General features: G+C 37.1%; 3 protein-coding genes across 4 annotated transcripts; all 3 read left to right on the top strand.

Moving 5' to 3' along the window:
- Window positions 1-79: 79 nt before the first annotated feature.
- LOC109204421 (coagulation factor VII-like) lies at window positions 80-6,278 on the top strand (the record flags this gene model as incomplete). The annotated part of the gene is given in 7 exon segments (XM_019365270.2): window positions 80-131; window positions 1,445-1,608; window positions 3,441-3,465; window positions 3,732-3,845; window positions 4,454-4,524; window positions 4,527-4,584; window positions 5,569-6,278. Coding segments are annotated over 7 exon segments (1,077 nt in total), but the record flags the coding sequence as incomplete, so codon positions are not given.
- Window positions 6,279-8,709: 2,431 nt separating this feature from the next.
- On the top strand, window positions 8,710-25,830 carry f7i (coagulation factor VIIi). The gene is made up of 9 exons (XM_019365365.2): window positions 8,710-8,770; window positions 20,142-20,264; window positions 20,769-20,929; window positions 21,904-21,928; window positions 22,347-22,460; window positions 22,609-22,746; window positions 23,082-23,197; window positions 23,941-24,061; window positions 25,026-25,830. The coding sequence occupies exons 2-9, from the start codon at window positions 20,204-20,206 to the stop codon at window positions 25,634-25,636; spliced, it is 1,347 nt and encodes a 448-aa protein (XP_019220910.1). The 5' UTR covers window positions 8,710-8,770; window positions 20,142-20,203; the 3' UTR covers window positions 25,637-25,830.
- LOC109204439 (sentrin-specific protease 1-like) lies at window positions 12,922-18,219 on the top strand. Of its 2 annotated transcripts, none has more exons than XR_003216484.1 (9): window positions 12,922-13,891; window positions 15,260-15,378; window positions 15,467-15,589; window positions 16,254-16,319; window positions 16,442-16,530; window positions 17,194-17,299; window positions 17,497-17,595; window positions 17,747-17,810; window positions 17,905-18,219. XR_003216484.1 is itself a non-coding variant. In XM_019365367.2 (9 exons), the coding sequence occupies exons 1-9, from the start codon at window positions 13,393-13,395 to the stop codon at window positions 17,995-17,997; spliced, it is 1,263 nt and encodes a 420-aa protein (XP_019220912.1). In that variant the 5' UTR covers window positions 12,922-13,392; the 3' UTR covers window positions 17,998-18,216. The 2 variants fall into 2 exon arrangements, 1 of the variants encoding a protein (XP_019220912.1); XM_019365367.2 differs by having other exon boundaries at window positions 17,497-17,602; window positions 17,749-17,810; window positions 17,905-18,216.
- Window positions 25,831-27,654: the final 1,824 nt, after the last annotated feature.

Raw genomic sequence — 27,654 nt, forward strand, 5'->3', positions numbered from 1 at the left:
ATTACCTTTTTTGCAATAGTAATCCATTACTTTACTCGTTACTTGAAAAAAGTAATCGGATTACTGCCCATCTCTGGTCTTCATCATCATCATCATCGTCTTCAGCTTTCACAGCTGCCAGCTGGCTTCAGGTGAGCTAACTCCACGTTTACACGTATCAATCACTGATTGATTGATTAGTTAGCTCAGGGATTAAGCAGTGACATGGAGGTGAAGCCACTTCATCATAGGTCTGTTTTTGTCGTGAGAGGGACGAGGATGACCATCATTTTGAGCTGATATTAACATGTCAACAGTGACATCTGATGCATAGTGGAGTATGAAACAGCAGAGGCTTCTCAGAGTCAAATAAAAACACTGATTGTAAGGTGGACTGTATATGCTTAAAAACAAGTGTGTTTAGAAACACAAGGTTTCATTTGGCCCCCACCCCCCCAAAAAAGGGGGGCCAAAAAGTTTAAGTCATCTGTACAATCAACCAATCAATACATAAATAAGTGAGTAAGTAAGTATTATATTATAATTATATTATATAATTATGATATTATAATTATAATTATAAAAATGGAAATTAATCACAGGAAACCAAAACTATCATGGAAAAATTGCAAACATTTATCGTTATGAGACTGGATGTGGGTAAAAATAAACAACCACAGTGATTATTTAATCAGTTTTTAACAAATTATTATTTGACAACTAAGATAATAATCAGTGAATATTTTTTTAAAAAAAAGCATCATCATTTGCTGCTTCTTATTTCTTACATGTAGCACTTTATTACAGTAAAGTGAGATTTTTACTCTATGGTTTGTTTTAGTAATTTCTAATGTGTTAGGTTTTATAAATGATTTAACAATTTAATGTTTAACATTTATTTGTCATATCAGTATATTTTTGTTTATGTTATTCATCTATGTTCAGCTGTCTATAGATTTGTTTTATTTTTTTAAATAATTATTTATAAAAACCATCAAACTTGCTAAGAACCACAAATGCAAATTAGACTTTATGGTTACGTCATATTTACGTTGTTAATTAAGGTGCTCATGGTAATTAAAATATATTGTCCCGTATAAATAAACATACGCATGTCAGAGATATGGAAACCAAGCAGTTTATTTTAATAACATAACATACGTCATTAGTGACTTTACAAAGGCTTAAGATGAATTTTGATCAGAATCAAATTTAAAAACAATCCATGCAGTAGACATGTAGAGATTTCAGTCTTGTAGGATATTTACAATATAAACAATACAATATTATATATATTATATTGTATCTATATTATATATATTAAAATTTACAATATAAAGCACCTTGAGGTAACTCTTGTTGTGATTTGGCGCTATATGAATAAAACTGAATTGAATTGGATGACCAACTCTGATTGAGACAGAACTATTCTGATGAACTCTCCCCTTCTTCAAATGTTGGGCAGTCTTTCTGGATAAAGATCGAGCCAATGGCGTTCTGGTTCGGACTCGGAGGTACAACTCAGGCTGGTTTGAGGAGCTGCAGATGGGAGACCTGAAGAGGGAGTGTATAGAGGAGAAGTGCACGTACGAGGAGGCCAGGGAGGTGTTTGAGCACACCGAGCTCACGGTACAATCAAATTAAATTTTCACTTCACTGAACATGTTTTCTACAAAAGGGTTTTACATAGGGCTGCACGATTAATCGTTAAAAAATCGCGATCTCGATTCATACTTATGTGCGATCTCATTTCCAAATGACAACGATTTAAAAAAAAAAAAAAAAAGACGACGACGATTGTACCGCATTTTGATCCGGGATGTAATCTGCATGAAAACAAGCGCTCCCTCTTCCTGCTCAACAAATGACAAGGGCGGAGCCTTATAGTGATACAGAAGCTGTGCCGTGATGCTCAAATTGGCAGGGAAAAAACAACGGAGAACACGTCAGGGATGACGAGAAAGTGACAGGAGAAAATTCGTCCCGGTCAACCACCCAAACATCAATAACGGGAACCTTATACAGCGCTTCCCTATACACGTCGAACTCCCGCAGGCACAAAGAAATTACGGAGGCTATTACTTATCACCTGACCAAAGGTATATCAACACTGTGCAAAACGAGGGATTTAGGAAAATGATCAACACCCTAGACAAACGCTACACAGTGCCGTCCCGCAACTATTTTTCTATTGTTGCACTATCTGCTCTATACACGCAGTGTCGAGCAACGGTGGAGACAGAATTACAAGCAGTACAACATTTTGCGGCAACGACAAAATCTGAGACATTTATTGTTTTTATGTTCATTTATTGTTTTTATGTTAAGTTTCAACTGTTACGAAGTTGATGTGCAGTTAATAAGTGCAATAAATATTTATATTGGAAAAGAAAATCGTGAGAGAATCGTGATCTCAATTCTAAGCAAAAAAATCGTGATTCTCATTTTATGCAAAATCGTGCAGCCCTAGTTTTACATGACAGGAGAAAAGAGCAGGTAGAAAAAAAACTGTATTGGGATTTGACATGTGTGAACTAAGAATAGATTTAAATTACTGATACTTAAATTAAATACTGTTAAATACTGAAGCCATGTTATTCCAGTAAATTACTGACTAGTTTTAAGACATTTGATTCACGTAAAACATTCAAATTGATAGCAATTCATAATTAGCAACACAAACAGAGGCAAATACATGGCCACATGAACTCATGAGGTGAAAATCTGCTTTATACTAACTTTCCAACATCCTTGGGATGCTTCCAATGCTTAAACATTGAGGACAAGCTTATCATAGTCATTTGTAGGAATAGAGAGGGTATTATTCAATTTCTCACTTACATAAACAAAACTTAATGTTGTTACTAATGTTGGCTTTCAGTTATAACTTGAGGGAAGAAGCCATCCCACTGGCTGTTAGGGGGCAGTGATTTATAGTTTGTGAAATGTTCCAGAAATACTTAAGAAACTATGTTCATGTCAAAGCTTTGCAGTTGGTTTGAACCCGGTTTTTGAATAAAATCCCCAGTTTAGTTTTTTGGGAATACCTGTAAGCCTCAACCAATCAGATAACCAAGAACATTTTAGGTCAGGGCCAAAGGAATCTTATAAAACACTACATAATCACAAACTGGCTAAAAGACATTCATAACAACCACACAGACACTCAGGCTTACCACAAACAAACAGAAGCTGTCCAAAGAGAGACAAACATAACACAGAGACTAAAGCACTACACAAAGATGAAACACAAATGCAAGCAGATGCAGATCAACTCTAAGCAAATGACACACAACAAAGCTATAGAGAAGTTAATGTGATGCTAAACATCTGCAGGATTCACAGCTGAAGTGTTTTTCTTGTGGATTTGTTGCATTTTCCATATCTTTGTTGGAGACCCGATGTTTCTGTCTGATAACTGGTTTATTTTTTTTACATTGCTGTAATTGTTGTCTCCTCAGAATGAGTTCTGGAAAACGTACAATGGTAAGCAATTTCCCATGTTAAAAGTAGCTGGAATAAAATGTTTTTTTAGCGCAGCACCTCATACATCTTGGAGACCAATTTTATGTCCCACTTTCAGAAACTCCAGCAAGTCAACTTGTGAATTGTCTTTAGATTTAATACATTTAACGTAAAATATAAACTATAATGTAGATTTTAAGAGCAGTATACCCAAATAGAGATCATCAATAACACCATGCAATATGATACAGTCATATCAAATCATTGTGTTCTGTGTTGTCTTATAGTACCAAACCCCTGTATCTCCAATCCCTGTCAGAATGGAGGCAGTTGCTCCACTCATGCTTCATCCTACATCTGCTTTTGTCTGCCAGAGTTCCATGGAGTCAACTGTGAGCTTGGTGAGCAAAGAATATGAACTTTTCAAACTATTTTTCACATCACTTGGTTGCTGTAATGTGAAGTATTTTCTATTTAAATTAGCTTAGCTAGCAGTTTGCCTTCATGAAAATTAAACTATAAACTTCACTCAGTTAATAACAGTAAAACATCATGTTTATGTTTACAGAAGGGAATTTAATTTTGTTAGACAGAAAAAAGAAACACTCATGTATAAAGGCACAAAATCTCACAATCTCAGCAAAATAAAATTACATTCACAATTCATGATGGTGAAAAACTGTGATTATATAAATTATTTAAGTGATATATAAAAATAATATTTTTGCATTCACAATTTGACTTAATCGTATGCTGAATAAAATTAAAGTATATGACTTACAAAGTTGTTATCGAACAATAGTCAAAGTTTTTGGCTTATTTTTAAGCTATATGTAATTTTTAACATGTACTTTATCAAAATTAATTATTCCCCCCGCCAGTTTATGAAAAAGTACATGAAAAGTAATTGAAATAATCGTTATTTGCTTTTTATATAATTTAATTTCTTTTTACTTTTTTTGCGATTAAATGAACAAATGACATATTTTAATTATGAACATTTCTTTAGAGGTGAAAGCTGAGATCGATACCTCCTGGGTGGAGAACGGAGAATGTGAGCACTTCTGTGAAGAAGACGAGCTCCAAAAAAACGGAACTGCTCGTGTGCAGACGGCTACTTTCTCCATGTTGATGGACGGAGTCACTTTTTCCCTACTTTTTAACATTTTTCAGTGCTGCAGAAAATACGTGTGTGTGTGTGTGTGTGTGTCTGCAAAAATATGTGTTCAGGTATTTCAGTTTGACGAACATCATAGCGCTTAACTTTATGTATTTTCAAGAAAATCCTGTCCGTTCACACAGGCCCCACTAATCAACCTTTGGACTCACTGCTGCACTGAACAGTTAGGAAATTCCTGTTTTACTTTAAACCAGCCCTCTATACCCCCAACATCCCCACCACCACATGTATGTGTCATCAGTGTATAAACAATTGCTTAGAACACTTATAAGGTATTTTTGTAACTGGAGAATAAAAGTAGTTCTAGTGCACCAGTAAAACCTTTAACTAGTAAACTGAGTTAAAATGCATCATACATATTCTGTTAAACTGGAGCTGCAGTTTCATATTATTTGTAAAATGAAATTAATAATGTTGAATTTGTTATTGTTTCAGAGCCAATAGCATGTGGCATGGTCCCCATACTGCGGGGTGAAAAAAAGGAGGAGCATCTCAGAATCGTTGGAGGAACTGTATGTCCTAAAGGTGAATGCCCCTGGCAGGTAGGCCCAAGATAAAGGAAGAGTTCATCGGTTTAAATATGTCTGATTTATTATTAACTAAGAGTACAGGGTAGAAGAGAGTCTCCTAACATAAAAGCGTATCTAATCTCTTAGATTCTATCGAAACCAGATTTTGGTAGGAATTTCAGACTCTGCAAAAATAAATATCAATTTAGTTTTTTGTGTTTTATCCTTTTTGAAGGATGACTTATGGAGAACAGGAGACTGTGACAGGTGTCTAAACCTCTTAAAATGATGACAACCCTAAAAAAAAAAATAGGAGGCTACCTGTCTATAAATCTTTTCATTAGACAATGAAAATACACAAGCATACTTCAAATCACTGTTAATTATTCTGCTCAAAGGATTAAATCTGAGCCGCCTTGTATTTCTTTCTGTCAGGTGAGCACGACATTACGGTTAATGAAGGCACTGAGCAGCTCATCCAGGTGGCTCAGATTATCATGCATGAAAACTACGTATCAAGCACTGCCGACAATGATATCGCTCTCCTCCGCCTGGCATCTCCCATCATCTATACCCAGTACGCTGTCCCAGTCTGCCTACCCACATGGAATCTATCCACCCGAGTGCTTTGGATGATCCGGCTGCACACGGTGAGTGGCTGGGGGAGGCGGAGCGAAAATGGGCCTACCGCACAGATCCTTCAACACCTGAAGGTGCCGCGAATCCGCACACAGGACTGTGTCGATGAGAGTGGCGTAGTGCTCACTCAGAACATGTTCTGTGCCGGATATATTGAGGGTCGTCAGGACTCTTGTAAAGGTGACAGCGGTGGACCCCTGGTGACCCAGTATAAGACGACAACTTTCCTGCTGGGGATCGTCAGCTGGGGGAAGGGCTGCACCCGACCGGGGAACTATGGCATCTACACCCGAGTGTCCAACTACCTTGAGTGGATCCACAACCGGACGGCAACACCAGATCAACCAAGGAACAGCAGCAAGACTTTGATGCACAACCTTACCACCTGAAAGACCCGATTAGCTTAGCTTAGCATAGCTCATATAACCAAATACTGTGTTTTCACTCTTCTGATTGACTGCTAAGCTTCTCATTAAAAACTTTGCAGAAAGTATTACGCTTACAAATTTTGGTGGTTTGATTTCAATTGATCAGTTCTGCATATATTTAAGAAAATTCATCAAATCTTTAAAAACACGAAACATTCATTCTTTTACAAATGTGATGTTTTGCTACTTTTTTCAGAACAGATGATAGAACAATGTATTGGATTTTTCTTAATTAAAATGAGCCATGTGAATGCATTTTTCATTGCATTTTGTAGACAGGAAGACAAACTTAACACTAAGAATTACCATGTTAAGCTATTTACAATTTTAACCCTCCCCTTTCCCATCCTGCAGACACCTGCTAGGGTAACCATTGTTAGACTTTGTTCAGATAAATAATTTCAATCATATTTCCGGCCTGCTTCCAGAACAAAATGATTGGGTGTGTGTCAGCAGTTAGTGAGTTTACTCTCTGCCTATCAGTGTTGGGCACACTTTGAAAAATTAATTAATTATAGTTACTAGTTACTTCTTCAAAAAAGTAATTGAGTTAGTAACTGAGTTACAGTATTCTAAAAGTAATTAATTACTTGAAAAGTAACTATTGCGTTACTTTAAAAAATTGTTTAACCCTCTGGGGTCCAGGGTATAATTGCCCATTTTTAACTACTTTTGATTTTCCCTCCATGTTTCACCTTTAAAAACTATTTACTTTGCCTTGTTTGGTATCATTCCTTTCAGCACAACCTCACGTGTCTGAATTTACAGTTATGTTTTCATTTTGACATACTGTATTAACACAATTGATCTGAAATCAGACAAAAACCATAAAATCAGAGTAGAAAAAGCTATATTTTTACTGTAACAACCACAAACATGTTTAATGAATCATATTTCTTAACTTTAAATGGAAATATAAATTGTCAATTTTAAAATCCTATGCACAAGTTTTACAAACAACAAAGTTATTTGCATCCATTTACCTTTTACCTTGATTTTTAAAATAACCATTTCAAACTATTTACAGAACAATCAGCTGTTCTGCATTCAATAAGATGACACACAAATTATTTGTGCCACTCCAAAAAAATAATTTCTGTCCACTATAAAGGAAAACATCACAGCCTGATACCTGCAGGTCTGACAGCAGCAGGTGTATCACTCCTTTTTCTACCTGGAGACAGCAGTCGCCTCATTGTTCTGACACACAACACAACACTACACACTAACTACACAAGACAACACATTAACTACACACTCCAAACACGCTAAACGTCACAAATCTCACATCTCAAAACTCGCTCTCCCTCTTTTTCTGCTCTCTCTCTCTCTCTCACGCCGTTGCTCCTAAAACTTCCCCTGTTTTGTTTTGTTTGTTTGTTTTTGTCATAAGTAGAGAGTGCTTGCTAGCGCTGTCCTTAGACGTTAAACGTGACGAAATGATTGAGGAAAAAACGCTGCGTATATATTGTTTATCATGACTCTGGTTTTACATGGCCTATCAACACAATTTAAAAACTGGTATATATCACCATGTGATTGGCTTACCACGACTACTTTATTTTTCCTCAGTCAAACAGCAGTACTCATGCGATTGTTTTGCCCCCTTAGCTCCACGGGTATTTTTGAAAACAGAGATTTTCAAAAAATAATCCCGTCCACATGTAAATGCAGAAATGAAGGAAAACGCTGCTAGGAACATGCCAAAGCAACAGGTGCCGATATATTCCTAAAGGTGTAGAAATGTTGGCCAATCAGAAGTCTAGAAGCCTCGGTGGGAAATAGTAAACAAAGATGGGGCGTTTAAACACTGCAGAGAGTACAATTAACAGTAACAGTATTGTAGAAATTCATTTCACCGAAACAAAACGTGGTACAGTGTGACGTCAAAAAAGGCGCTGCATTCTCTCCGTTTTCCTCATCCCCGTAAATGCAAAAACGGAGTTTTCGAAAATATCCACCCTGACAGGCATTTTTAGAAATCTCCGTTTTCAGTGACCGAAAACCGTTTACGTGTGGACGAAAGGTGCAAACGCATAGAAAGATCTCCGTTTTCAAAAATACCCGGTACGTGTGGACGTAGCCTGAGTTTTTATGTGTTTTGGAGTTTGTGTTTTGAAGTTTGTACGTGCTGCTTTGTCTCTAGTCACAGTTCAACTTTTAACTATTTAAATTTTCAGCTTTTTCCTTTTAAACAAATTTAAGATGAAACAACACAAAACACTGCAAACCACAACACAATTAAATATAAATTCAAATATGAAAAAGAAGATGCATATTCTCTGTCATATGGACCTGCATGAATAAACTTTCTGAATCCTTTATCATCTGCAACTGAAAATAGTTGTGGATGATTACTATACCTTTCTAATGTGACGTTGTTGTCCCTGGCTCTCTTTCTCTCTCTCTCCCTCCCGCTCTGTTCCTGTGCTACTGAGACTGTAACTACCGCCCCTCCCCCCTCTGCCCAGCGCAAAGCACAAGGCTCGCCTGCGGATTGAAGCGGGAAAAAAAGTGCGAGAGAGAGGGTGAGAGAAAGAAGAAAAAAAAAACCCACGGCTCGCGATAAGGTGCCGGTGTTGTGCCAAAGTAGTTACCCCCGTCAAAAATTGTTTCCCCATCCACGAGAGCGCGCAAAGTAGGAGGAGCCACTTGCCCAGCTCCGTTCTGTACGCTACTTGTCACTGATCTGCAGTCGACGCAATAAAGAGTAAAAGCTGGAAAACGGCAGGCTCGATTAATTTAATATTAGTTTCGTGACATTGTAATGTGCCGTGTGGAAGACAATTTACATTAAACTGTACACTGAAATAACCTGCTGGGAATACTTTGTCTAGAAAAATACTTTGATACTATAATACTGTAAAACCAGACGCGATCATGGAAACACGTCGCTCTCCGGTGAATTTACACTCGGTTTACATTTTGTAGCGAAGCTATCACAAAGGGTATATTTGCAAAATAAGTCACAGTATAACCAATAAGTACAGTAACTTTGGAGAGGATTTCTTCTTCACAGCAAAAGTTATGGAGGGGTACAAAATTTATCAGGCTGTGTGGCCTCGGCTGCCAAAATGTGTGCCCCCCCTATCTTTAATCCATATTGGCTTTGCTATCACAAAGGGTATATTTGCAAAATAAGTCACAGTATAACCAATAAGTACAGTAACTTTGGAGAGGATTTCTCCTTCACAGCAAAAGTTATGGAGGGATACAAAATTTATCAGGCTGTGTGGCCTCGGCTGCCAAAATGTGTGCCCCCCCTATCTTTAATCCATATTGGCTTTGCTATCACAAAGGGTATATTTGCAAAATAAGTCACAGTATAACCAATAAGTACAGTAACTTTGGAGAGGATTTCTTCTTCACAGCAAAAGTTATGGAGGGGTACAAAATTTATCAGGCTGTGTGGCCTCGGCTGCCAAAATGTGTGCCCCCCCTATCTTTAATCCATATTGGCTTTGCTATCACAAAGGGTATATTTGCAAAATAAGTCACAGTATAACCAATAAGTACAGTAACTTTGGAGACGATTTCTCCTTCACAGCAAAAGTTATGGAGGGGTACAAAATTTATCAGGCTGTGTGGCCTCGGCTGCCAAAATGTGTGCCCCCCCTATCTTTAATCCATATTGGCTTTGCTATCACAAAGGGTATATTTGCAAAATAAGTCACAGTATAACCAATAAGTACAGTAACTTTGGAGAGGATTTCTCCTTCACAGCAAAAGTTATGGAGGGATACAAAATTTATCAGGCTGTGTGGCCTCGGCTGCCAAAATGTGTGCCCCCCCATCAATAATGCACATTGGCAGAGTTTTTCTTTGTAAATAAATAAAATTTAAAACAACATTTAAATATATATATATCGTCTTTGTAAGTCACAGGGCTTTTCAAAATTTTGCAAGTTAGTTTTGGCCAACCTTTCGTAGGCCTACTTGACTCCGACATTGTCAAATTTTTCCAAAATCTCTGGTCACGTGGGTTTTCCTCATCAATTATGCAAATTAGCTCACGTTGTGCGCACGAACCGAAAAACAGAGTGGCTCTGAACTAACTAGAAGATTACTTTACAATTTGTTTTCGAAAATAACAAACACCACAAGAGAATGGAACCAGACGAGTACAAGATTTTGGTTGCATATAAACTGAAAGGCGAGTATCCAGCGCTTTTCACGAAGAAAGAGAAGTTTCTTCTCCGAAGAAAAGCTGCTATTTACGACATTGAAGGTAATAACAGCAACTTCGTAGCGTTTATAAATGTCATCAATACATATATATTAACACATATACAAAGGCATAATGTGTAGTCTTAATTTGCACTAACCGATTTAATTAGCTTGACCTTTCTTTGACCTAGTTAACCCCGGTTAATAGGCACATGGGCGTTTATTAAAGTAAAAGTTTTAAGGTTTGCTATTAAGAAGACAGCGTTAACTAAGAACTGTTTTTGTCCTTTTATAGCTTAACTACAATATATTACGTCGTAATTACTTTTGGAGTGGTATGTGCCACACCCTTTTACGCAGGTGTACCCACTGTTATGTCTTTATGTCTTTAAATTACATATGTGGAAAATTACGGACAGCAGGAAATTTGGAATTAAACTACTTTGAATTGATATTTGTACAAAAGATAACTCCATGATATCTGAAGGCCATTAGTTATAATGACTTTACACATCCATCACTTTGTTTAGTATCACTAATACAGTCTTGTGAGTGGCATAATCTTTTTGGCTTCTGAAGTAGTCATACTGTCATAACTATAGAGAACCAGTCCAATAGTCACCCCCAAATTATATCACATACATAATTGATTCATTACATTGAAGATGTATTGTCATGACTTTTACCACATATAGACCTGTCATGGTTTAAACAGCTATAATAAACTTTTCTATTTTCTTGTTTATGTTTAGGGGAGCAGCTGTTTTACTGGCGCTACAAAGGCACAGACAAAACCATAAAGACAACGGTAGTCTGTGGGGCTGATGAGGCAAACACAATTTTTTCAGATTTTCATGCCAGTCCTACTGGGGCCCATTGCGGGCAAACAAAAACAAGAGAAGCCATTTCAAAGCGGTTCTACTGGCCAGGGATGTCAGTGGACATCAATAATTGGGTGGGTACTCCAAAACAAACTCTATGTAATTCGACTACAGCTAATTTATTTTAAGAGGAACACAGCAATGTTTCTGTATCTCTCATAATAAGTTATGTAAACCTTGATCATCAACTCTTGTGTTTCTTATTGAATTGCTTTTATTTTTGATTAGGTTTCCCAATGTGCACTTTGCCAGGCAAGTGCTGCAACAATTAAAAAACCAGCGGAATACATTCCGATAAAGGTTAGTCATCGACCACAGCAAATAATCACATTTAATCACACAATGTTTTCATTGCTTAGAAACCTACTGATTATATACTTGAAAAAATTATAACAGTAGACTAGCATTCTGTGTAATTTCAGTATTATTAACTTAACTATGATTTTGTTTTTAAGGTCTCTCAGCCATTTGAACTGGTTGGGATGGACCTTATTGGAAAACTTACTGAAACCAACAATGGACATCAATACATATGTGTTTTTATTGATTATTTTACAAAATGGCCACAAGCATACCCTTTAAAGTCAAAATCAGCCGGGGAAGTGACAAACTGTCTCATAAAATTTGTCCACCAGTTCGAAGCCCCCAAAAGGATTCTTACTGACCAAGGCAAAGAATTTGTCAATTCTGTAAGTACTTTAGTCTTTGGCAAAAATATGTGAACTCATATTTGAATAATTTTTTGAAAATGGTTAATTTTCTGGTCTTTATAAATCTGTTTTTGAGATATTAGTATGACAGCTGTTTATTTAAATTCTTATTGTAATGTGCTTATAGTCAGTGTATATAACTTTCTTTTGCAGCTCAACAAAAGGGTTTGCGGATTGTTAAAAATTAAAAGAAGCCTCTGCTCCCCCTATCACCCACAAACAAATGGGCTGGTGGAGAAAATGAATGGCACCATCCAGAGGTAAATTCTTGGAGTACATGTTATACATTTATGGGGGTTCCCTTCAACCAAAACATGAATGCATGACATTAAACTATTAAAAAATGTAAATGATCTTTCATATGAATGTCTTCTATGTGCTTTCATTGTCAGAGCCCTGTGTAAAGTCGTTGGCGACCAACCAGAAATGTGGGATGAGTATCTGGATGCTGTAATGTTTGGACTCAGAACTAAAAAACAAGTGACCACCAAATACTCACCTTATTACCTAATGTTTGGCAGAGAGGCTCGCTATCCTTCCGAAATCCCAGAAGAGTTCATGGTATGTCTTTCTGTCTGTGACAAACTACACGGAAATCCCACACAACGAAACTTTTTTTAGTTTTTGAGGCACAGGCAGATCAGTTTCAATGGATGCTATGTCACCGCCATAAAAGCACTACACCACTGAATATTTTTATGGATTGTTCAAACCCTCAATAACAGTTTTCTTCATGTCCAATCAATCCCAAGATACACTGAAGCTTTGCCAGAAATACATTGTGTCTTAAAACCTTACCAAAGACACTTAATGTAAATTTTCACTGTATTTCTCAGTTCTTTTATGTATTATCTGTGTATCTTACACAAATTATAGTAATGATAGACATGTCTTTTGATTCAAAGGTTGATGAGAGTGTGGAAGACATTGTGGGGCAGGAGGAGCTGTCGGAAGACATTCAAAGCATCAAAAGCTGTTGGAACTGGTGAAGGACAATGTGGTCAAAGCTCAGGAAAAAACAAAGGGCAAAATAAAAATGATGACGAGAGATGTCGTCTTCAAAGTTGGTGACAAAGTTTTAAGAGCTAACATAAGAAGTCAGCAGAGGAAAGGGGGAAAACTTGAAGCAAACTTTTTAGGCCCTTACATTATTACAGCAATCCAAGGTAAAAGTGCAGATCTTCAGGATTCCAATGGGACAATCATTCCAAAAGTAAATATTGACCAACTAAAGTTAAGCAAAGACAGCATGCCAAGAGTGCCACACCGGGGTTCAAAGAAACAGCAGCCACATTACCAACAGCACAACCAGGTCCAGCAGCACCACAAGCTGCAGCAGCACCAGCATCTGCTCTAGCTTCACAGGCTACAGCAGCACCAGTGGCGGTAGCACCACCACCACCTCCTCCTAGAGCTACACAGCCTACAGCACCAATGGCATCACTTACATCACTATCGGTTCAAACACAACATCCATCTCCAGTTCCACAAGGTATAGCAATAACGGTATCAGATCCAGAGTCAGGAGCAACAGCACAGAAAGAGAACGAACCAGCCACAAGTGCTACAGCACCAGAATATGCTACAGCTGTACAAACCGAATCCCAAACAGCAGCAGACCCAGCCTCAAAGACCATAACAGCAGACCAGGCCTCACAAACCACAACAGCAGACCCAGCCTCACAAACCACAACAGCAGACCAGGCCTCACAAACCACAACGGCAGCAGACCCATCCTCACAGACCACAGCTCCAAATGCTACAACCACACAAGCCTCAGCTCCACAGATTACAGCCCAGCAATCTACAGCACAAACCATGGAAGCAACAGTTCCACTTGTGACACCAGCCCCAGCAACAGCCACACAAGCTAGCCCTGCACCACCTCCAGCATCACCCTCTCAGAGATACACTGAACCTGTTGCAGAGAAATGTAAATAAATATAATATTTTTTTATTTTTAAAAAAGGACTTTGTTCCTATGACAGTGTTTGTTTCAGTACTCTGTAGATCATGGCATAGCAAATTTTACACCTTTAAAAAGATTTTTTTAGGTATATTTCCTAACAGAATATTTAAATTTAACAATATGTTAATGCTTTAAAAAAAACCTTCATGGGGCAAAACATTATAGAAAACTTGTAAAAGGATGTAAGCCACATGTGTAAAATTACACAAATGAAAAAGTGAGTCCTTCAAAACTGTGAATCTTTCTTTTGTTGTTGTGTAACCCAGAATGTTCATGATTGATATTGTACATCTGATGTACACTAAGAGTGAAAAGTTTGGACACACCTTCATTTTAATGTTGCTTCTTAATTTCCTTGTCTATTTTGTAGATTCATTGTTGATTAGAACTCGAGGCATCAAAACTATGAATGGACACATATGGAGCACTAACCCTAACACAAATGATGTAGTAAACCAAAAAATATGAAAGAACCAAAAATATTTTTATATCTTAGATTCTTCAAATTAGCCACCCTTTGCTTTGATCACTGCTTTGCACACTCTAGGCCTTCTGTCAGTGAGCTTCATGGGGTAGTCACATAAGATGATTGTCACTGCATGAAAAGCATGAACACACAGAAAAACACTGAATGGGAAGGTGTGTCCCTAATTTTGACTAGTAGTGTATGTTCTTCATTTTCTTCTTTTCTGAAATTGCTGTCATATATGCTGTTAGTGACATAGAATGCCCACTACAAGCAGTATATTAATGTTGTGATGATGACTGCCTGCCAGCAATAGTTCGAAAGATCAAATACTCTTTAAGAAGCTGCTTTTAACAGCCCAGAAATTGACACTCTATTTTAAAGACAATAAAACTAGTTTTGGAGGAGAAAAATAACATTTTCCAGAAATGGTTATGTAATAGTAAAGGCCACAGGTGCAAGCCTTGAGCCTGAGTATTTTAAAACATATTCATGTAGCTTCAACTAAACATAATTTTAAAAAATTGTTGTAATAGGTGTTTCTGCTGGAAAAAAATTTGATAGGGGGCAAGAGCATTTCTATTGCTATGTATTTAAATTCCTTTTCTTTTATTAATATGAATTTATTTAAATTTCTTTAGAGGACATTGTAAGTGTAACTTTACCCCCAAATAAAAGCAAATTTAAGTGCTCTTTTTTTTCTACAAATACAATGTTAAACCATGTGCCCATTTTATCAGCGTCTTAAAAGTATTTACCCTGAAACACGCCTTTTGTCAGAAAACTACATAAGAAATTATGCATTTTAAATTTTGATTTACATTTAGTCCTGATGACTTGTCTCTTTTTCTCATTACTTTTTGTAGATATAATGGATGCCTGGGCTGGAAAGAGTCCTCACGTTCTACTCTCCAAAATTGGTGCTTACAAATTATTCTACTGGGATATCCAACAAATTGGTCCGGACATGGAGTTGGAAAGTGAGGTACAGTGATCTTTACTGACAACAATGCAACTATCAGTGTTTTATTGCTTGACAACAGTTAAAAAATGTTTACATTTTGTATTCGCAGTCTATTAATGCATATCTTGCGATCATGGTGAGACAATGCAATCGCCATAATTCAGCCAAAGCAGCATTCATTGATTCATTTTCAATGACTGCCATTTGGAAGAGAAAAGCTCCAAGACTCAAGGTAGGTATCTCTAGAAAGAATCTTGTGTGTATTGTTTAAGTACCTCAGATCATATCCACATCCAGATTTAGATTGGATAACAGCTTATGGAGAAAGAACGAATTGAGACTGGGTTAGTAGATGTGGATAGTTTATTAGACTTGCCAGTTCTCTTTTGTTCTCTGCTTGTCTGGTTTCCTCCTTTTTGTACACACTCCAATCAATGCTTGATTTGAGATTTGCAAACATTTGGGCTAATATCTCTTTTGAAATCATCAACACTGCTTCATCTCTTTAATAGGTACCTTTTTATTCTCAAGTGATTCATACGTCACTGTTAAAGAGGCTTAATAAAGCATTACACATTATTTTGCAGATGGCACAATGATCGCATTGAAAATGAGTGAAAATGAACTCCATGTCCAAAGAAAATCCTTAGAAAGAGCTTTATTAGTCTTGGAGGAAGTAATGTGCAAACCACTTATAAAAATATAAGATAGTCCAGCTTCTTGCACAGTTTAAAGAAATGAGGGATGAATCATGGCTGTCACAGAGTACTTTATAAGTGGATGATATATAATATATCATAAATTGCTTTAATAAAAAAGGACTCTAAACAACATGTTATTGCATTTCTTTTTTTATGTCTGAAGTTAATATTTTTATTCTTTTGTTTCAATTTAAGATCAAACCCATGGAGCATGAAGTGATTCTGGGAATTGTAAATGAACATCATCACTGGACATTAGTGGTAAACAAAATAATTGCATTTACAATATTCATCAAATCAGTTTTATAAGAAAAATGCATGGCATGCAGATAATCTTAAGTCTTGAATTATTACATGTAATTCTCCACATAATTTTACTGTAGGTCATTTACCCACAAGAAAAGAAGTCGCTGTATCTTGATCCACTCGGAGAAACTAAACAAGGTATCCAAAATTGTTTGGAATCAACAAGGTAAGGATAACTGCTCAAATTTATTTCGACCCTTTATTAAACTCTTTGTTGCTTTTGTTATTTTGTGTTTATTATGACAATTACAAGTATGATGTCAATCAAAAAATAAATGGTACTCAGAATTAAAAAACTAGCAGCAACAGGTTTAAATTTTTGTGTTCGTCTTCTGATATTGTGGTGTTATGGGTTAATTTTGCCTTTAAAGAGAAGTCTCCCCATGTTTCAATGTTTATTTGAGGACCTGATGTCTGTATGAGATGATGTTTTACATTAGAAAATATAGCACGGGGATATTAATGTTTAGTAGTTGCATAAAGTGTTGCGGAGGTTTAGCACTAAAACATCAGACAAATGTCTAAAATAATTCCACATAGGTTATACATGTGTGAATTTCATCTTTGCTTCTCCTCCACATCTCTTCAAAGTGTACTGTGTAAGTGATTGATTTCTATATCATGGGAGGAAACAGGAAAATAAAAGCACAAGTAATTGTCCACGAAAATGCGTTGTAGACTTTTAAAAAGTAATGATTTTAACAAAACAGTGTGGTCAGTGTTCTTAACTTGATGTTCAACAGACACTTAAGCTCTCCATACTGTTCATCTTTTTGTGTCACCAAAATTTTAAAACATGTTATTTGTTTTTATTGTACTTGTCTTTCAGGGCATTCATGCGAAAAAAAGGATGCAACGTCTCAAGGTGGACTTGTGACACAGTCAAACACCCAAAACAATTGGACGCTACCTCATGTGGAGTCTTTGCATTGAAAGTACGAGTCTTAACCGTAATACATACATATATACAACAATATTGGAAATGTTGTGTTGTAATAAATGTTAATGACAGGAAAAGGAATATAAGATAATTACACAAAAAAAGAAAGAAATTGATTCACAGCAAACAAATTTCTATAAAATAACATTTACGATATTAGCCTATTTAGTCATCTTAGAATCTCTTTTTCAGTTTGCTGAAAAGATCTTGCAAAAAGAGTCAATAGACTTTCCGTCTACAAAAAAGGCCATAAACACACACAGGCTGCAAATTGCCACCACTCTCCTCCTAGAGACAGGTAACTCATTTTCCACAATTCAGTGTTCTGACATCATGAATATTTTCATCATGATAGCTGTAGAAACAAACCATATAGTTGTTTGAATGAAGTAATAAGTGCAGTAGGTAGTATACTCTGTGCTATTTTTTCACTTTTTAAAACAGATGACTTGACAAACATCTGTCTTTTCTGCGGCGAAGAAGAGCATGAAACTGACAACAAATGGGTAATGTCATCATGAAAGACTGCTAAATGTTATGATCAATTCCCATAAATGAAATTTTAACATTGGGATTTATAATTATTTATTTTTTTTACAGATTCAGTGTGAGATGTGTTTGCGGTGGTTCCACCAGCTCTGCGTGAAAAGCCCACCACCAGAAGACGTGTTTATTTGTTTCGCTTGTACATAGTTGACACTAAAGGTGCACAGCTAGTGTTCTTATGGCACACATTGTTGAGAACACACATATCGACATATATATATATGTAGATGTTAAATTAAGAAGTCTAAAAAAAGAAAATGGTCTCCAAAGTTACTGTAGTTATTAGTTATACTGTGATTTATTTTGTAAATAAACTCTTTCGTGATAGCAACGCCAATGTGCATTATTGATGGGGGGGGGCACACATTTTGGCAGCCGAGGCCACACAGCCTGATAAATTTTGTATCCCTCCATAACTTTTGCTGTGAAGAAGAAATCGTCTCCAAAGTTACTGTACTTATTGGTTATACTGTGACTTATTTTGCAAATATACCCTTTGTGATAGCAAAGCCAATATGGATTAAAGATAGGGGGGCACACATTTTGGCAGCCGATGCCACACAGCCTGATAATTTTGTATCCCTCCATAACTTTTGCTTTGAAGGAGAAATCGTCTCCAAAGTTACTGTACTTATTGGTTATACTGTGACTTATTTTGCAAATATACCCTTTGTGATAGCAAAGCCAATATGGATTAAAGATAGGGGGGGCACACATTTTGGCAGCCGATGCCACACAGCCTGATAAATTTTGTATCCCTCCATAACTTTTGCTTTGAAGGAGAAATCCTCTCCAAAGTTACTGTACTTATTGGTTATACTGTGACTTATTTTGCAAATATACCCTTTGTGATAGCAAAGCCAATATGGATTACAGATAGGGGGGGCACACATTTTGGCAGCCGAGGCCACACAGCCTGATAAATTTTGTATCCCTCCATAACTTTTGCTGTGAAGGAGAAATCGTCTCCAAAGTTACTGTACTTATTGGTTATACTGTGACTTATTTTGCAAATATACCCTTTGTGATAGCAAAGCCAATATGGATTACAGATAGGGGGGGCACACATTTTGGCAGCCGAGGCCACACAGCCTGATAAATTTTGTATCCCTCCATAACTTTTGCTGTGAAGAAGAAATCGTCTCCAAAGTTACTGTACTTATTGGTTATACTGTGACTTATTTTGCAAATATACCCTTTGTGATAGCAAAGCCAATATGGATTAAAGATAGGGGGGCACACATTTTGGCAGCCGAGGCCACACAGCCTGATAAATTTTGTACCCCTCCATAACTTTTGCTGTGAAGGAGAAATCCTCTCCAAAGTTACTGTACTTATTGGTTATACTGTGACTTATTTTGCAAATATACCCTTTGTGATAGCAAAGCCAATATGGATTAAAGATAGGGGGGGCACACATTTTGGCAGCCGAGGCCACACAGCCTGATAAATTTTGTACCCCTCCATAACTTTTGCTGTGAAGAAGAAATCGTCTCCAAAGTTACTGTACTTATTGGTTATACTGTGACTTATTTTGCAAATATACCCTTTGTGATAGCAAAGCCAATATGGATTAAAGATAGGGGGGGCACACATTTTGGCAGCCGATGCCACACAGCCTGATAAATTTTGTATCCCTCTATAACTTTTGCTGTGAAGGAGAAATCCTCTCCAAAGTTACTGTACTTATTGGTTATACTGTGACTTATTTTGCAAATATACCCTTTGTGATAGCAAAGCCAATATGGATTAAAGATAGGGGGGGCACACATTTTGGCAGCCGATGCCACACAGCCTGATAAAATCTGTATCCCTCCATAACTTTTGCTGTGAAGAAACCCTCTCCAACGTTACTGTAGTTATTGGTTATACTGTGATTGATTTCGCAAATAAACTCCTTCGTGATAGCTTCGCTACAAAATGTAAACCGAGTGTAAATTCACCGGAGAGCGACGTGTTTCCATGATCGCGTCTGGTTTTACAGTATTATAGTATCAAAGTATTTTTCTAGACAAAGTATTCCCAGCAGGTTATTTCAGTGTACAGTTTAATGTAAATTGTCTTCCACACGGCACATTACAATGTCACGAAACTAATATTAAATTAATCGAGCCTGCCGTTTTCCAGCTTTTACTCTTTATTGCGTCGACTGCAGATCAGTGACAAGTAGCGTACAGAACGGAGCTGGGCAAGTGGCTCCTCCTACTTTGCGCGCTCTCGTGGATGGGGAAACAATTTTTGACGGGGGTAACTACTTTGGCACAACACCGGCTCGCGTCGTTCACGTCAAAGATCCGGCTCTAAGAGCCATTTCGTTCGCGACCGACACATCACTACTCTGAATCTGGTCAACATGCTGCTGAAGGGCTGTTGCACCATCTGGACTCTGCTGTGGGGCATCGCTGCTGCTGCAGGTTGGTGACTTTAGCGAAAATAACGATAAAAATAACCTCAATTGGGAGCAGTTTTACACATCTTCTAATTCCATCGAGACACCTAAAATGAAAACCTTGACTTATGATAAAATTTGAACTTTGTGGATGGTTGAAGAAATGTCACAGTCTGGCCTGTAATATATTTTTATGTGTATTTTTTTGTGTTTTTAGAAAAATGCAAAGCAGATGTGTTTAATGTTTCTTTAATTGATTGACACAACACAACTGTTTTGCTGGTTTAGTTATTTTCATTTGAGGTTAAGCTTTTTCAATTTTTACTGGTTAAATTATCCCTCTTAGATCATTATTATTTCTTTCAAAAATTGAATACTTTATTATTAATTCTTACATTTCATGCTACAAAACTTATATTCTCACATATTCAAGGATGTAATTGTTCATACATGACACTCCACTTTTTGTACATTTAAATGATTTTATTACCAAAAAAAACCCCTCAATCTCTGCAACCCGCCCTTCCAGTGTTTGTGGAGAAGCATGAGGCCAACTCAGTCCTGCAGCGCTGGCGACGAGCAAACAGCTTATTTGAGGAGGTAAAACAGGGAAATCTGGAGAGGGAATGCATTGAGGAGATCTGCAGCTATGAAGAGGCTCGGGAGGTGTTTGAGGATGAAGATCTGACGGTCAGACACACTGAATTTCTAAATGTTTAAAAGAAGTAAAACTAGAAGCAGTAATAGAAGTAAAAAGTCTTCCTTAGGCTCTCATGCTCTGGGGGGGTCTCTGGGTGTTTGGGGCCCAGCTCTCCTCCATGTTTGCTTCAGGTCCCGTGGGCGGAGCTTTGTCTCCCAACACCCACTATTAGACACGTACACGGAGAAACCTCATGAACACAAGCACGCTCACACACATGTGTAGATGCAGGTACCCACAGACACATTATCTTAGGTTGTTGCTGCCTCTAAAGATATCTTGTACAATTAGTACTGTGTGCTGTTGGTTGCTGCTGTGTCTCTTTTTTTGGTGTTGAATCAGATTCTCAGTGTTCTTTCTCTCTCTATCCCTCTTCTTCTCTTCTATTTTTCTTTCCGTCTTCTTCTGTTAACTTTCTCCGTAACTTCCTTGTCTTTCTTTTTTTCCCCTTTTCTATCCCCCAGTCCTGTTCCTTGTGGTTGTAATAACCCAAAATAAAAATTCTAATAAGATATGACTATCAAGTCGACCATTATGCCATAATTTTAATCAGCTTGTCATTTTCTGGCCTTTTGCTAGCAGGCTACAGGCCAAAATAATTTCGAATTTATAAAACATAAAAATTTAGAAACTAGATTATTCAGCTTTATAATTTTGCCTCAGTTCGAAGTGACAACAAAATTCTACAGTTAAACTGACCAAACTGTCAATGATGGTTAAAGATGATTAAATTAGACCTCTGTCATGTGTTGCATATTGAACAAATCTTTTGCTCCAACTTTATCCAACACTCTTTTTCATAATGGAAATGATCCGCCTGCTGATACTTAGTCAAAATGAGCACAGACACTACAGAAACCTAAAAACTCAAACTGTTCCTTTAAAACACTACAATGTTTATCACTAATTTACCGATCAAAATAAATAAATAAATATGAAAGTTATTTAATATTTGTTTCTTTAGATGCTGTTCTGGCTGTCATATGATGGTAAGTAAGATTTTGGTCATTTTTATTATTTAATGTTTTATATTTTTTTGTGTTACATACGCACATATGACAGCCGAGACCAAAGTAGAGATGGCTGGCTAAAATGCATTTAGCGAAAATCAAAAACAACATATCAGCACAAATACGTCAGATGTCAAGCCTGGGATGGACGGGTGATGATTTGGACACATTGGAGTCATTGAGTCGATCGTGAACTCCTTTGAAATCCAAAGTATTCAAGGGTTGAGTGTGAAGGTACCTGTCTCACAGGGTCATGAAACAGGACAATGATCCCAAGCACATCTCCAAGCCAATGGAGAATGTGAATTTTTTTCCCCCACAAAAGTAAATCAAGTTTTCTTGCTTTCATTTAATCACTTTCATAAATCTGACATTATCATTCTAACTCTTCTGTAAGGTCGTGACCCCTGCCTAATCAACCCATGTCATAATAATGCGACATGCATTAATCTGGGAAATAGCCAAAAATGTCAGTGTCTCGATGGGTTTGAAGGACGATACTGTCAGACAGGTAAGAAATTATTTGGTTAAAATTAATTTTATATGAAGATTTACAGAAAATTGCTGAATTTAAACCCATATACTTTTATTTCCCTGGTATTTATCCCTAAATAAAAGAAAGTTTAAAGCTTTAAACAAATGATTTTTGATTTTCTCAGTCTTTGAAGATACTCTGAAGTGCCTTTACCTAAACGGGCGCTGTGAGCAGTTCTGTGATGGTTCAGGATCTAGACGTCGATGTTACTGTGCTGATGGATACGTGCTGGGAGACGATGGACGACAGTGTGTCCCCAACGGTAGAAATGTTGAAGGACTACCTCCATTAAGAGCTTTAACTTCATTATTTTTACCCTGATCACGATGTGAAATCCTTTATTGAGCAGCCATCAAATCCTTTTATAATAGATACATTTGACTGATATGATCAAAACTATTCGACCCCAAACTTAACGACTGTCAATTTAATCGTCTCATTTAAAGGTAGTCACATGATGTCTCATTATGGGAATGGCTGATTGATTGCTTGAGTTTTACAAACTTCTGAATTTCTTGGGGAAGACGTTAAGTTGATTATCAATTACTTTACATCTTGGCAGGATTAAGTAGTTGTGCGGTTGCATTTGTGTTACAGTGGAGTATCCATGTGGTCGGGTGGCTCGGCCAGAAATAGGACAAAACCAGACTGCAGTGATTACTCCAAGGATGGTGGGGACTTACCACTGTCCCAAAGGAAACTGTCCTTGGCAGGTAAACACTGCTTTATATGAGTGATCAAACTGATCGATTCATCATGGCTGTTTTCTCAGGTCAGATCAGCTTCTTTTGTTTTTGATGGCCGGTGTCCTGAAAAATGTACTTCTAAAAGTACTTTCACTGCACCATGCTCATTCACTCACGAGCTGCATGAGTTGACTTGATGCATTCAAGCCTACAGAGTCTTGCTAATGACCTGCTAATTGTGTTCAGATGTGTTACAGTTGGGACACCGGCCCTCGAGGACACCCATGTCCTAGAGGGATTGTCTTCTACGTAGCAGAAACATTGCCAAAATTTGTCAACAATTCAAACATCTTGTGTTAAAGTGGAAATGTCAACTTGACAGTGGACAGTTTGAACTTTTGATGACTATGTTAATGCAAAATTTAAGCTTTATACAACTTAAGTAGCCGACTTATCTTTAAAAACATCCTGTACAATTTTTGAGAAGAAAATATTTATTTGTAACAGGCTGTAAACATTTCCTCTGTTTATTTCTGCTGTAAACCTGGACAGTTTTACATGTTCAGTAGAGACTAACCAAATTTGGGAACCACAGTCAAATGGGTATGGTAGAAACCCATAAAATAATTTAAATAATACATTAATACAATAAATTACAATAATACACAATTATATATGAAAATAAATATTTTTTTAGTCTCAGGTTTTAGTTTTATGCTGGGAAATAGTTTCTATCTTATAGTTAATTTAACCTTGTTTTTTCTTATTAGGTTCTGGTTCAGTTAAATGCAAAAGCCCACTGTGGAGGTGTTCTCATCCATCCAAAGTGGGTCATCACTGCTGCACATTGCATCCATGGCCATGACCCCCAAAACCTGACTGTGGTAGCAGGTAAACTCATTTGCATCGCTAACATATCAGACCAGTTTCTAATAAAATGTGAAATGTAAATATCATTAATTTGTGTTAAGTTATCAAATTAATTTTTAAAGTTCTTTGTCACTGTTGCCTTTAATTGCCTGTGACATTATTTCTAAAAGTGAAAATTGATATTGCAATGGTGTTAATGTGCTACTTTGCAAAACTTACTTAAAAAGCTATTTTGTCCCATATGGAGAAGAAATAGGAAAAACTTGATGCAAAGACTTGCATCAGCTTTAGCTTGCTTCATATAGTGAATCATATAAGGCTTATATGATTTACTCATGAAAGTGGCCACTTTCTTATTACTTTCATATATTGTTTTAGGAAGTATCCAAAACATACAAGTTTCATTTATATAATTTTTCAGGGGATCTTATATCTGTTTTCACTCTTGTATGCTTGTCACACAAGTTTCACACAAGACAGATACAAACTTTATAAGATTTATATATATCTTTTTCATGTGGTGTATTTTGATATGTTAATTTAACATCTAAATGTTATTCTTTTAAAGTTAGCTTTTACTTTCATTAATTTGTTGAATTGAGATAAAAATATTGGTTACTGTCTTGAAAAATATATTTTTTTAGTTGTTTGCAGTTTTTAGAGTTTTATATTGTATATTTTTGCCAATTATTTAAAAAAATGATTTGATCTAATAAATCTTGTACGTTGGTTCATAATTTCACTATAAATGATTTTCTAAAGGGGTTTGCACTTGTTTATTTTTTACAATGTGTTTCCCATCATTTCGTTTTGTGGAAGTTATTTGGTATGTTTTTTTTTTTAGAATTTAATGTGTAAAGTTATTGTAAAGTTGTTTTTTGATCTTTTTTTTCCTTATAATTTTTTTTAAGTATAAGAATTTTTTTGTTGTTGTTTTGTTATTTTGTAAAACTTGGCTTTCTCTAACTCTGCTCCGTGTCACCAGGGGAATATAATTTGGATGTGGAAGAAGGCACAGAACAGGAGATACCTGTTTCTTTGGCGATTGCCCATGATAGTTACGTCTCAGCGACGGGTGACAGTGACATTGCCTTGCTGCAGTTGAGCCATGCTGTCAACTTGAGCCAACACGTCATCCCTATCTGCCTGCCCACTAAAGATTTTGCGACGCGGGAGCTGTTGCTACTACGTTACCACACTGTGTCTGGCTGGGGCAAGAGGACAACAGGGGGCAACGTTAAGACTCTAGGCGCCCCGGTTTCCCCTGTCCTCCGCATGATGTCTGTCCCCATCCTCCAGAACTCCATGTGCTCCCTGAGAGCCAAGTTCAACCTCACCGAAAACATGCTGTGCGCTGGATATCTGGAAGGACGCCAGGAGAGTTGCCGTGGAGATGATGGCAGCCCACTGGTATCGCTGTTTGGCTCCACCCACTTTCTGACTGGTGTAGTTGGCTGGGGACGTGGTTGTGGGGCTGGGTATTTTGCGGTGTATACGAACGTGGCCAACTTTGTGGAGTGGGTGGAGAAGACCATGAAAAATCCACCATCGTCACCGTCGCATTCTCTTGTAATGTTGGAACAGAAAAGAAATTAAGAGATTTATTTTTCTTTGTAGTTTATTTCTTTTCTGAAAAATTTGAAACTTTATCACTAAAATGCTTTAATTGATCTTCCTGGTCTTGTCTGGTTTATTTGGCTGAAATGTTAAAAGTGAAGTATTTCTATCTGGTTTTCTGAAAAACATTTACAAAATGGAGAGAAGCAGAATAAATGTTACTGTCCAAGAACTGTGAGGCTCATCTTTGTGGTTAATCTAAACTCTTAATATGCCTTTCTGTTATCATGTGTCCACCTTCTCCAGCTGCATTCCAGATGATCATGGTATTGTGTTTTAAAAGCCCTTTAATCCCAGTAATACCTGAACATTTGTTTTTCTAAGCTGCAGAGTCAATACACGTTAGTTTGGACTGTGGACGTCCAACACTCGGCCCACTAAGAGCGCTGAGCTGATTGGCTGCCATTCAACAACCTCCGCACTGAGTCAGAGTTTTAAAAGAAATCCCCTCATTTACTGTAAATCTCTGCCCTGCTGTCCATCTAAATGTGAGGTGAAACAAATTCTTCAGACCTGAGTGTGTGAGGAAGCTGCACAAACTTTTACACAAGTGCAATAAGTGTCTTGTTTTTCATAATTTAATGTCTAAAACTTAATTTCCTTGCATACTGCTGCCAGTGACTGGATTTATCTGTTGATGGGTTTCCTACTAGGCTCTGACCATAGACACTGTTCCCTCTGAATTCTCATTAGAGTCAAACCTTATTTATAAATGTGCTTCACATGTGAGCTAGATATTAAAGATATCCAGAGAAGCCAATAATGTAGCTTTGAGCTCATCCTTTGGAAAATATCTTTAACTTCTCAAACACTCAAAACCAGACTATCTACTCTTTTGAAAGAAGCTACCAACCTTACTTGCTGACAATTACTTATTAAAGTTTAATCATAGTGAACTGGGCAGATGAGTTATACAAATACAGACAAAATATTTTGTGCCTTTCATTAAAATTTTGTTTTTCATAATTTTCAGTCTTCCCTCCTGACTGCAAGGAATTAAATTATCCAGACTGTTGATGATTACGATAAAATAAACCTGCATTCTTTCCAATGACCAGCAGTAAACAACCCCTCAGGTTCTGACAGTATGGAAGTCTGTAAGAACATAAGAACATGAGCCTGCAGATCACTTAATTTCTGAGCTCAGCGTGCACTTTCCAGTTGAGTTTATGGTATTGGTCTCTAGTTTCATGACTTACTGAATGAAGGATTTACCAGTATGGCTACCTTGTGGCTGACAACTTGCTTCCCTATGAATTCCCTTATGCTTGTTTTATATTCCTTGGTTAAATCTACAACATAGTTTTACATCTCATGTAGTTGCTTACACTGTGCTCTGATGTGCACCTTACCAGAAATGTAACTACACATAGTAGGGGAACAGTGCTCAACAGTTGCAACAGGTCCTACTTTACTTCCAGAGTATAATGAGTAGCATGACAGCTCACAGTTCACCAGCTTTTCTTGTTTTCATCTATCTGTGTATAGACTCTGTTGGTTCTGTTGTCTTCTCTCCTTTCTGTGTTTCATGAAAAGCAGCACGTGCAGCTTGGCTGCCTCATTTTTGCAACAGATAAACAACCACTTCACCCATTGGGACAGGAGTCCACACAATACTCCAAATTTTCGGCTTACTCCAAAGAAACAGCATTTTGGTGTTGATGTACAGATGTGGATATAGTCTTAAAGCTGGGTCTTTATGAGACCTCCTGTTATGTCCTCTATGACATGCACTGATCCAGTCTTTTATGTTGTTAAAAAAGCTTCAACTTTTTAATACTGGATTTTGCAAGACCTTTGGAGGTAGACAGCACCATCCGAGCGGCTGTTCTGATGAAACCTTAACCCTTTCTGTATTTCATATATCCATGAAGGTCAGTACAGCAAGGGTTAAGGTTCAACAGACTAAAACTTTTGACCTGGCCTGACCCTGTTCACAGCAAAGTCTTTTTCAACCATGTGGGGGCCTCGTGGTAAGAGGTTCAAATGAAGAATAG

Source organism: Oreochromis niloticus, linkage group LG23 (assembly GCF_001858045.2).
Source record: "Oreochromis niloticus isolate F11D_XX linkage group LG23, O_niloticus_UMD_NMBU, whole genome shotgun sequence".
Taxonomy (NCBI): Eukaryota; Metazoa; Chordata; class Actinopteri; order Cichliformes; family Cichlidae; genus Oreochromis; species Oreochromis niloticus.